This window comes from Prunus avium, chromosome 1 (genome assembly GCF_965620075.1).
Source record: "Prunus avium chromosome 1, drPruAviu1.hap1.1, whole genome shotgun sequence".
In the NCBI taxonomy this organism is placed as follows: Eukaryota; Viridiplantae; Streptophyta; class Magnoliopsida; order Rosales; family Rosaceae; genus Prunus; species Prunus avium.
In genome coordinates, this window is record NC_142284.1 from 48,787,820 (window position 1) to 48,800,431 (window position 12,612).

The window sequence follows — 12,612 nt, forward strand, 5'->3', positions numbered from 1 at the left end:
ATACTGATCTTAATATTTTATGTTTATTCTGGAAGGATGAGATGAATGCCAGAATTTAATTAAGGTTCCTAATCTCAGAATTTTCCTAATTAACAAGAAAATCATGTCCATACAGTAATGCTAATTAGGTAGTACACAGGTTCAGTAAGCAAGCAGGTGTGCCCTCTTTAGCTATTAGTAGGACAGATAAATGGCCTGATATTTAATACGGGAAAGTTTTCGTACTATATTTTCTCATTTGGTCTCATCCTACAATATAGTTTAATAATTGGAAACGTCTCTTTTAGGGCACTCTTTAAATCATATATACAAAAAAAAAAAACAAAAAAAACAAATCGTTTAGTCACCTAATTGTTGTTGGACAAACACAGTGTTAAAATTACGAAACACTACACTACCCCAATGTTACTCAATCGGTTAAATGAATTCCAATTTAGTTTTTTTTTTGGGGGTGCATTCTTTAAAGTATAGCTCGAAAATAAACGGTTTTCATCCTCATACAACAATAGAAAGAGAAAGTACAAATGCAGATGGAATGTAGCAAACATTCCCCTATTAATCTACCAGAATTAATTATCGAACGTTTAGCGATGAAGAGTGAAGGTCACACTCGTAGGTATAGCCAAGGCCCATGCTGTGTTTATGCCAAACAAAATGGTGAGATAAGGCTGCCTCCTCACCTATAGGCTATAGCCTATACGCACTTTTAAGCGCTATGTATTTGTCAATAATCTATACACGATGGTTGGACTCAGTTTATCTTTATTAAAAAAATAATAATTTAATGAGAAATTATTGTATGATATCGGAAAATACGTATAAGTATATTGTATACATATTTATGTTAATTAATGTAACATCAATGGATGATGTCGTGTATATAGTCTCATATCTACTTATATTTTCGAAACAAATCAATGGATGATGTCGTTTTGTGCATTTGACATTGATGTGGAAGCTGCATAATAATTTTTTTTCCTGTTATAATGGGTGACGTGTGAGAATTAGAAACCCAATGTCTCTCCAATCAGCTTATAAGGCTAAAGGGTTGTATGCTTTGAGGAGCAAACATCATTTTACATCTGTGGGTGGGAGTTTAGGTTAGCTGGCTTGTGAAATAATCATGGCAGCTCCCATTTCTAGCTCCTCCTTCCTCATGAGGTATATCATTTGTTGCTCTGGTTTTCTATGCCTGATTCTGTGCTCTTTGGAGAAGGGCTTTGCCTTGGAAGAAAGAGAACATGCTCACACAGTTGAAGTCAATTCTCTGCTGCCTGCAACCACCTGCAGCTCCTCCTCCTCCTCCACCAAAGGTCAATATCTCTGAACCCCTTTTTGTTTATCTCTCCCCCTCTTTCTCCTCTGTGTGCATGCTTTCTTGTCATATTTGGTTTGATTGCAATGGTGGAAGTAGATATACATATATAAATTTGTACAGTACTGCTGCTGCTGGTCATCGGAGAATCCAATTCTTTAACCCATGAGCAACAAGCCATAAGAACATTTCTTTCTATAAAATATATAATAATTATATATATTTAAGGGGATACTTTGATAAAGATGGCATAGATTAGATTCTGCAAAATCTAAAATGGTTTATTATTTTTTTGAAAAAGTAATAAAGTTTTGGTAGGAGATGTAACTTTCAGCAGCATGCATATATAATATTATCAAGAAACTTATTTAGTAGCCTTATTATTTAGTGTTACATAAATAATTAAAGAGGATTGAGATCATCAATTTTGTTTATGGATCATTTAATTACGGATTAAAAGATTTTATAGTATTAATTAAGTTTTTGTTTAAACATTACGCATGCAATCAGTAAACATACAAAGACAAATGTGAGTTTTGAGTTTCTTCCCACTTGGAAGTCCTTTTTTGCAAGCTACGTAATCATCAAGCATGTTCCTTCCTTGGCCATTCATGGCCACATAAGCACATGGCCACATAAGCAGGTACGACAGGCACTGCCAGCAGGCCATGACACCTTGTCATATTGATGCCTAGTGCCGACATATACCCAAATAATTAGTGCATAAGTTGGTCTTTACATTAAAACAAAACAAACGTCCCGATGTAGAGGTTCTGATATATTGGATTGTTGTGCAATTTCATTAGTTATTATTTTATTATTTTTTAAATTTATCAAACAACAATAAGGACATTAAGTCCAATTTAATGAAAATAGTTCAATTCAGGCCGAATCACTAATCATAATTATAAATTATTTAAAATTCAGGTCATATGAGCAAGCATGCATCATCATCATCATCATCAATGCTGAAAGTGGTACACAAGCACGGCCCATGTTCCCGACTCAACAAGCACAAATCCAAAACTCCAACTCATGCTCAAATCCTCCAGCAAGACCAAGCCCGAGTCAACTCAATCCACTCTCGAGTCAACTCTAAGAAGCAATTGAAAAGCGTCGACGATCTACGCGAATCGGCAGCCACCACCATTCCGGCCCAGTCCGGAAGCGTCGTAGGATCGGGAAACTACATAGTCAACGTGGGCTTGGGCTCGCCCAAGAAACAGCTATCGCTCATTTTCGACACGGGCAGCGACCTCACTTGGACCCAATGCAGACCATGTGTAAAATCTTGTTACAAACAGAAAGAGCCCATCTTCGACCCTTCTCTCTCTGCCTCCTACGCCAACGTCTCCTGCACCTCTGCCACGTGCACTCAGCTGACTTCGGCCACTGGAAACACCCCCGGCTGCTCTGCCTCCACATCCACCTGCATCTATGGCATCCAGTATGGCGATCAGTCATTCTCCGTTGGCTACTTTAGCATGGAGAAGTTGAGCTTGACGAACACGGACGTGTTTGATGGGTTTCTGTTTGGGTGTGGCCAGAACAACCAAGGCCTTTTCGGCGGCGCTGCCGGTTTGCTCGGTCTCGGCCGAAACCAAATCTCCCTTGTGGAACAATCGGCTAAAAAATACAACCAGTTCTTCTCCTACTGCCTCCCCTCCACCTCAAGCTCCACAGGCTACCTCAGCTTTGGCAAAGGTGGCGGATCTTCCAACGCCGTCAAGTTCACGGCCCTTTCCACTGTCTCCCAAGGTGACTCGTTTTACGGCATCAACGTCGTCGGGATCAACGTCGGCGGGACTAAATTGCCGATTTCGGCTTCGGTCTTTTCGTCTTCGGGGATGATCATAGATTCCGGAACGGTAATCACGCGGTTGCCACCGACGGCGTACAGTGCGTTGAAGACAGCATTTCGTCAAAGGATGAAGAGCTATCCGCTGACTCAAGCGCTCTCGATACTCGACACTTGCTACGACTTCAGCAGCTTCAAAACGGTGTCGTATCCAAAGATTTCATTCGTGTTTGACGGTGGGCTTACACAGGACTTGGACGCGACAGGGATACTGTACGTGGCGAGCGCAAATCAGGTTTGCTTGGCGTTTGCTGGGAATGGGGACGATAGCGACATTGGGATTTTTGGAAACGTTCAACAGAAGAGGTTGCAGGTGGTGTATGATATTGTTGGTGGAAAGGTTGGATTTGCCCCTGCAGCATGCCCCTGAACTATGGCTATATTATTATGCAATGCATGCAGCTAGCCAGCTTTGCTAATGAAGAAGACAATCTTGGAGTTAGCACAAATGGGGCTGTTATATTAATATTAAGACTACTTAATTAAGGCTAGCTTTAAATTAGCTTAAATTAGCTTAATTAAGCTAGCTAATTAACCCATTGTTGATTGAAGAAGATGATCATCAATTGGTATAAAAGTATAGTTGTGATACATATAGACTAATTGGAACAAGCTATAGTGACAATTGGTTTGTGTGTTGGTGTAATAGCTAGCTAAAGAATTGAAAGTGTGCAATGCAAGTTGTACATAAATAAAACTATGTTGGATTTTTTAGCTAATTTTGGGCATGCAAAATAGGATGAATATCTCTTAATTTGGTCTTGCCTCAAATCAGATGCCCAATTAAGAATCAAGGACTAATTGGTGCCAACAGAGTCTAGTCCAGTGGAAAAGGGTCTTGACTTGAATACCAAAGGTCTCAGCTTTCGAACCCCCATAGCAACATTTGTGTGTGTGTGTGAGTATTTTTAAACTACTCCAAAAAGAAGGGTGGTTATTGGATCATTTACCAACCTGAGTCTGATAGACTCTATATTTATTTTATATTTTCCATGTAAGTAAGATTATAAAAAAAGTGAATTCCATTATAGAGCCGTACGCAAAAGAAGATGCATGTACAGTTGTAGACTATCGCTTGTACTAAAAAAATCAAAAATCAATTGGTAAAAAAAATCTTGAGGTTCTTGGTCTGTAAACGACTATAATGTTTTTAAAAAATATTAGGGCCCGTTCGTTTATGTTTTGAGAGCCCATTTTCATTTTGAGAGAACAAAAACAAACAAAAAACTTGTTCGGTGGGCAAAAACATAAAACACATAGAACGTTTTAAGAAAACAAAAACAACTTCACGTCTACTTGTAGAAAACAAAAAAAAGCTGTTTTCATTCTCACAGGAAACAAACACTGAAAACACACTGCTTCTCTCGCTCAATCTTCTCTCCCCATTCCCATCAGACCAAAATCAACGCTGCCAGCAGAGAACCACACGCAGAGCTTGAACCACCACCATCACCCAATCAAAATCACCACCACCCCATCGAACCAGATTGACATCACCGCCACTCAATCGAACCCAATAGAATCTCTATGCAATTGAATTGAACCACCATCGTTGACAGAGAGAGGGTGCAGCATGAAGAGAATGTGGAAAAGAGGACCACAATTTACATGAATGAAACTGGAAGCTGGAAATTTCAGAGCCAAGAGCCAATATCTCTAAAACTAGAATTATCTCTAAAAATAAATAAATAGGATTATGGAAGCTGGAAATTTCAGAGCCAAGAGCTGGGTGTGCAGAGGAAATTAGAGGAAGAAGAAGGGTATTGCTGGGTCGGGTTGGTCTAATTCTTCAATTTTGGAGAGAGAGAGAGAATGAGAGAGGTATCTGGAGGGAGAGAGAGAGAGAGAGAGAGGGGAGTGATAGAATTGGGGCGGGTTTGCAGAGAGTGAAAGAGAAGGTTGGGTTGAGGTTTCATTTTAATTTTTTTTAAAGATAATTCTAGTTTTATACTTTAAAATTTTATTCTATTTTTTAAATGATATTCTTTTAGATGATTAAAAAAAATACTTTTTAAAAATAATATATGTACTAATTTTTTTTTTGAAACTCACATATTGATTACATAATGTTGTATGAAAAAAAAAAAGGCATTTTAATTAAAGTTACATATTCATTGTTTTTGTCATTTTCACATATTACTGCCAGACGCGTTTTCACTGTTTTTGTTCTCTGAAAACAATTTTCAACTAAGCTACCAGACGCGTTTTTATTCTCTGAAAATGCGTTTTCATTTTCTCGTTTTCATTCTATGAAAACATTCTCTGAAAATGCTCTCTAAAAATATTAGCAGACGGGCCCTTACATTTGTTTATTTTGTAAGTCAATTAGATGTTTTAATAATTTTTAAATTGTATAATATTTTGTAAAAATCATCTATAAACACGGTTGAAATACAATATACCTCAAAATAACTAATTATTGAACATGTTGACAACGTCCTATATGGAGTGTTAACTAATTGGGTGTCGGGCATTTATGAATTGAAAACTTTTCATCAGTAAATGCTTGGAAATTAAGGCCGATAAACCCAGTTGACATCCCTCTCTCCAATTAGCCTATAATTTCTCCTCATATAAGGCCAAGATTACATTACAGCAGCAACTCAATAATCTAGAGGCAATCTTGTTAATTATTCATGGCAACTCCCATTATTGCTAGCTCCTCCTTCCTTAGGTTTTTCAGGGACGGGATCCGATGTCCCCATTTTGCATGTCCCTTGCATAATTTTTTGACACATGTCTAACAACTTAACCCTAACATAACACTGTTAACTTGAATAAATTAAAAAAATAAAAACTAAACATTAAAAGAATAAATATAACCAAACATTAAAAGAATAAATATAACCAAACAGCCACCAGTTTGAGCGCCCACCACCTCACCAGCCACAACCCCTTGTCCTCCTCACTGCAGACCAGCCCTCTCCCCTGAGTCTCTCTCAATCTCCTATCTATGGCAACCTCACAAGTCTCACATCTTGGAAGGTTTGGGGAAAATGTCAGGATATTGCAATCCTTATGAAAGCAATTTGTGGGTTGATCTTCCCCATTGGAACCTTCACAAAGCCATCACTCTTTGAAGAAAATTGGTACCTGGCATCCCTCCTTCACGTGGCCATGGATTCCGGTTTAAGAATTTAGAGTTTTTATCTCTCATACATAATTATATAATACCTCCCTTTTCTTGAGATCAACGGTGAAAATTATGTCATCAAATCCAATTTCTCCAATTCCACTCAAAATATCAAAGGAAAAAGTGGTGAATTTTTCATACTAGAGAGAAGGTGGAAGGGTTGGGTGCGAAGGAGATAAGGTTGGCCGGCGATGAGGAGGAGAGGCAAATGCCATTGGTCAGATGAATATGGGTGGTTGTCAGGAGTTGGGTTGGCTGTTGAGATTAGCGGCTGCTAGGTTGTTTTTGTTTGTTTTGTTTTTTCATTTCAATATTAAGTTTTTATTTTTAAAATTTTATCCAAGTTAACAGTGTTATGTTAGGGTTAAGTTGTTGGACACGTGTCAAAAAATTATGCAAGGGACACGAAGGGACATGGAAAATGGGGACAGCGGATCCCATCCCGGTTTTTCATGGGTTTCTTCTCTGTATTTCTATGCCTAATTCTCTGCTATTTCGAGAACGGATTTGCTTTGGCAGCAAGAGATACAAAACCCCACCTTCTGCCACATACCACTCACACAGTTGAAGTAAACTGTCTTCTACCAGCAACCACCTGCAGCCCCTCCACCAAAGGTTTATTCATCCCATATTATATATATAACTTTATTTCAAACCCCATTTTATGTGCATTTATGTATCTCTAACACACACTCTCTCTCTATGCATACATGTTTCAATGATCTCAGGTCATAACAATAAGAGCATCCGCAATGATGCTCTCTATTTCTTAGCTAAAATTTAGCTAAAAATATAAGAAAGCTATTTTAGGAGCTCTCTAAAAAATTTCAACTCCAATCATACTCCCTAATTTGGAGAGTCATAAATGCTATAACTCTTTTTTGATTGGTCCATCTCTATTAAAAAAATAAAATAAAAAATAGTTAGCATTAAATAAAGGTTTGAAATACGCATTAAATAAGGCAGCATTAAATTATAGGGAGCCACTAGGAGTCCTTTCTCTCACCTCAGATTTAGGAGCTCCTAGAAGACTCCCTATTTTAGGAGGTGGATAGGGAGCATAGTTGGAGTTGCATTTTTACAATGCCTTCCTAAAATTTGTCTAAGGAGGTGGTTTAGGGAGCCCATTGCGGATGCTCTAACAAGGCATCATCGATATTGAAAGTGGTGCACAAACATGGGCCATGCTCCAAATTCCACAAATCATCAAAAACTTCAACCACAACTAGTGATGAAAAATACCATGCTCAATCCTCGAGCAAGACCAAGCCCGAGTCAACTCAATCCACTCCCGCCTCAGCCACAACAACAACAAAGACCCACTCACCCAATCTGCCGCCACCACCCTCCTCGCCAAGTCTGGTGTCATTATCGGCTCAGGGAACTACATTGTCACCGTCAGCCTCGATACACCTGCCAAGCAACTCTCCCTCGCCTTTGATACCGGCAACGACCTCACCTGGACCCAATGCCAGCCATGTGCTGGGTTTTGTTACAAACAGAGAGAGCCCATCTTCGACCCTTCTCTCTCTGCCTCATACAAAAACATCTCATGTACCACCGCCGCGTGTACTCAGCTTCCATCCTTCAGGTTCGAACAAAGCTGCTCCGCCTCCACCTGCCTTTACATCACCGGGTACGGTGACAACTCCTTCTCTAAAGGGGTATTTGGCAGCGAAAAGCTTACATTGACCCCCACGGACGTTTTTGAAGGTTTCCTCTTCGGCTGCGGCCTAGACAACGAAGGCCTATTCAGTGGATCCGTCGGTTTGCTCGGTCTCGGCTGGAGCAGCATCTCCTTCGTCGAACAAACCGCCAATAAATACAACCGATTCTTCTCCTACTGCCTCCCGTCGACTTCCAGCTCCACCGGTCACCTCACCTTTGGCGACGGAGGCTCCGCTAACGGCGTTAAGTTCACGAAGCTCATCACGTCATCCCAAAGCGAAAGTGCGTCGTCGCTTTACGGCCTCGGCCTCGCCGGCCTCAACGTCAGGGGGCGCCAGCTGTCGATTGCGCCCTCGGTCTTTTCGTCTTCAGGAACGATCATCGACTCGGGGACGGTGATCACTCGGCTGCCGGCGACGGCATATGCTTCGTTGCGGGGCGCTTTTCGAGAGGCAATGAAGAACTACACGCTGACTAAGTCGTTTTCGTTGCTGGACACGTGTTACGATTTCAGCGGCTTGAACACGGTGTCGTATCCGAAGATAGCATTTGTGTTTGGGGACGGACTTACGGTGGACTTGGACGCGGCCGGGATATTGAGTGTGATAAGTCCTTCGCAGGTTTGCTTGGCGTTTGCCGGAAACAAGGATGATAGTGAGATTGGGATAATTGGGAATTTTCAACAGAAGAGGTTGGAGGTTGTGTATGACGTAGTTGGAGGAAAAGTCGGATTTGCCCCCTCTGGTTGCCCTTAAGTGATGAAGATCGTCCGTGGGGTATAATTTTAATACAAACAGCTTGCTAGCTGTGGAATAAAGCATTGGGTTACATATTTGTGTGTAATGGGACTGGACTGATAAAGTACCCCAATTCTTACATTTTGTTGTATGTCTGTGTCTCATGGTTTTCTTTTTTGGGTTCTTAAGGAAAATACCCATTTCTAGATATAAATTCAACCATTTCTAAATGTTTAACATAAACCCAAATTTGAAATATGCTGTCATTTAAGATAATATTTGTCCTAGTATTATCAATTAAAGTACAATATATGCCATTAACCTTCATTAATTACTTCGTTTGCAACTGTACATTGATTCTTTTCCTAATAAACCGTGTATATTCTCTTGGATATGGATGATCCTTTTCTTGCCGTAAATTTGTTTTGATTTCATAAAAAGTAATAATAAAAATAATTGATGCACTGATAGGGATTTTTTTTATTATATGTAAATGGCATGTATATTATTTTTACAATGTACCTACAATGGTGCTCATTTCTAAATAAAAATAATTTACCTGTATGACATGTATGTACCTACATAGTAACCTATTATCTTTTATTGATAATAGGTACATTATGTATTTTAAAAAAGAGGTACGTTATCTTTTATTGATAATGTCAATTTACCTATTATCTCTTATTGATAATAATTTACCTATTATCTTTTATTCATGATAGGTAAATTATTTTTATAAAATATTAGGTACATCATTTTCAAAAATGCGTTAAATAAATTCGGTATATTATTTAAATCATAAGTAAATTCATAACCAAAACTGATGCATAAAGAGTATTGAATTATAGTTTTTTTTTTTTTTTTTTTAAGTATTGAATTGCAGGCTAATTCGGTGGGAGAAAATCAAAACAATAAATTTAGGAACTAAGACTTAATACACCCACCACATAACACGTTAACTTGTAAATGGGGGTAGTTTTGGAATCTAATTTATATTTTAAGTTAGATTAGGTAACTTACTTAGTTGAATCCTAGTCATTCGGGGTTTTATTTGAAAAAACTAGATATTTTAAATAGAAAAATAAAGAGAAGGACTATAGGTGATTAAAAATGAATTTTATGGGTCTAAGCTCAATTTACTATTTTTTTTAATATAACATTTTTGTTTTAAAAAGCAAAAGGAAGACAATATGGTTTTTATTTTTGTATTCAAGCGACATTATTAGAGGATAGGATGAAATGAACCAAGGCCTTCAGACACGGGGTAAATGTTCTTAACAACTTAAATAACAACCGTGTCCTAGTTTGGTTTGGGCTTGAAACAGTTTGGACCCAAATTGCCTACCCAAAATAGTAAACCTTTCCTTTGATTTGTTTTTGTACTGGATCAAGCCAATCCGAGCCCATAATGTCTAAAGAAAGAACCAGTTAGTGAACATTCCAAAGTTTGGTGAACAAATATAGTTAAACTGATCAATTTAACTATGGGCTCCGTTGACTCATTGACTTTGGGACCCGTGAGTAGTCGTGACTGGGAACAGAAACGCATGCATGCAGTACCTTCCTTCCAAACTCCAAGTCCACTTGGCATTAATTACAATATTGTATGTATGTATATAGATAGAATTCACGGGTGAAAGATAATTAACGTAAGAGAACGGGTTGTTTATATAAGGGCAATGGTATGCTCGAACCTCATAGCCACTGCCCAGCTCCTCCCCACGCCCAAATCCACCACGTGCTCTCTCTCTCTCCAAGCTCACTGCCCAGCTTCCCCGCAACCCAAATCCACCCTTCTTTCTTTCACTGAGTCTGAAACCATCATGAAAATAGATTGAGATCACAGCCTTCACAGCCATCCGTCTCAAGGTGCCGCCACCACGCTCCACACTCTCCTCGACCACCATCGTTGAACCCTAGCACCGGCCCACTAGATCCCAATCTCATGACCTTGGACTAGCGTCGCCGACCTCTTAAAATCCTCGAGCTAGGCTCCGGAATCATCGCTGCCATCATGCTGGGGGCTTGGTGTCATGACCCGATTCAAAAATAATGAATATTCCCGAATCATGATGTGAGTCATACCATAATTATAAGAATAAAATCCTACAACCATGATATGATGAGAAATAGACCCACAAATACTACAAATTTACTTAACAACACAAAATCAGAGTCGCAGTAACTCGTAGTTAAATACACACTAAGATTTTTATCAAACGGTTGATTACTTACAAATATTAATTACAAAAATCAACAACAAAAGCCTAGTAGCTTGGTTGAAACCCGCTTACTCAAACTTCGCCTTGAATCCTGCACAATCTATTAGGGTATGAGCATTCTAATGTTCAATAGAGTATCGTCAAACCCCTCAAGGTCAGCTATCACAGTTAATCCAAGTATCATGCATCAAACAACACAAGATATTTAAATTATGCAATCATACCAGATAAATAAATTTGCATATGCGGTGATGCCATGAACTCACTCCCTTCTAATCCAACTAATTCATATCTTAGGGCAACAAGCCTGCATGTCCCATACCATGCGTTTTACCATTGTGGCTCCGAATACCCCAAAATATGAACTAGTGCACATCCGTCCCTTAATCCATTTTTCTTTTATTTACGAATTTCTCAACTTTCACTTTTCATTAGAGGCCCTGCTCCCATCACCTCAATATATTCAAGCCCTACTCCCGTCACATGAATATATTCCACATTTATATTTACTTAGATATATCTAAGGCCTTCTCCCACCCCTTAGATATACCTCAAACGACATACACACCCCAAACTCCACTGTATTTATGATGCATATGTAATGCAGTGCAAACATCATTTATCTCTGCTGAATAATGACACAGATAATAACAATAATATATCAAGCTTAATCACATGAATAATAATATTCACCCAACATCAAATAATATCCAAAGAAAAACATCAATAATAATATTCACATAACATCAAATAATATTCATCGAGCAAAACAACAATAATATTCATATTTATAATACTATATATAAGCACCAAGATTAAAAGTGACATAGCCCAATCATCGGGAAATCAAGAAACCCTACCTCGTGTCCAGTTAGCTTAACCTTGTGCAGGTTCGTCCTTGAAAGTACGCAGAGTAGAATACCTAATTAAGATAATTTACTGATTAAAATTGACTGGAAATAAGGAAACAAGTTTGAGTGTTCTACTTAGCGCACGTAGACCTAAAACCCCATAAAACGCTCGATAAGTTGTTCGACCGATTGTTACTCCCTTAACCTCACGTCCAAGCAAGCATAGAACCAACAGTCAAGGAAAAACTAATCTATTCCCCTCCTATAATTATTCTACTCTTTGGGATGTTTAAAATCTGATGGTTCGGCTCTAGACTCATAAAGAAAATTTAAAACATCAATTTAAAACAAAAACTTCAGTGTTGCTAAACATTTAGGTTGGAACACGTTAACTTTGAAAATTCACTAAATATTGAGTTTAAATCAAAATATTGTAAAACTTTCCAGATCACAACTAGACATAGAAACATTAAAAATATCAAAATTTGATAACAAGTAGGGTTAAGGAAGCATGTCAAAATAGAAACCAAAACAGACTAGGCTGCAGAATGTTCTTTTTTTTTCAGGTTTGTCCACTTTATTTTGAAAACTCACCAAAATTTGATGACTTAAGTTCTGTTTTTGAAATGAAAGATATGGGGAAGTTGACTTATTTTCTGGGATTATTGATTACTTATAGTGACTCAGGGGATATCTTTGTTAGTCAGGAAAAATATGCTAAAGACTTATTGCAGAAATCTATAGTATTACCTCTTGCAGAGCTTGTCCTACACCTTGTAAACCACATACACAGGTGTTGAAAGAAGAAGGTGAGGTCTTGTCAGATCC

The 12,612-nt window shown here is 38.4% G+C and overlaps 1 protein-coding gene and 1 pseudogene across 1 annotated transcript; both read left to right on the forward strand.

The window, feature by feature from the left end:
* Positions 1-1,042: 1,042 nt before the first annotated feature.
* Positions 1,043-3,892, forward strand: LOC110749505 (aspartyl protease family protein At5g10770-like). Its single transcript, XM_021949620.2, has 2 exons — positions 1,043-1,313; positions 2,243-3,892. Exons 1-2 carry the CDS (start codon positions 1,124-1,126, stop codon positions 3,541-3,543), a joined length of 1,491 nt encoding a protein of 496 aa, XP_021805312.2. The 5' UTR covers positions 1,043-1,123; the 3' UTR covers positions 3,544-3,892.
* Positions 3,893-5,809: 1,917 nt separating this feature from the next.
* On the forward strand, positions 5,810-8,729 carry LOC110749506 (aspartyl protease family protein At5g10770-like; annotated as a pseudogene).
* Positions 8,730-12,612: the final 3,883 nt, after the last annotated feature.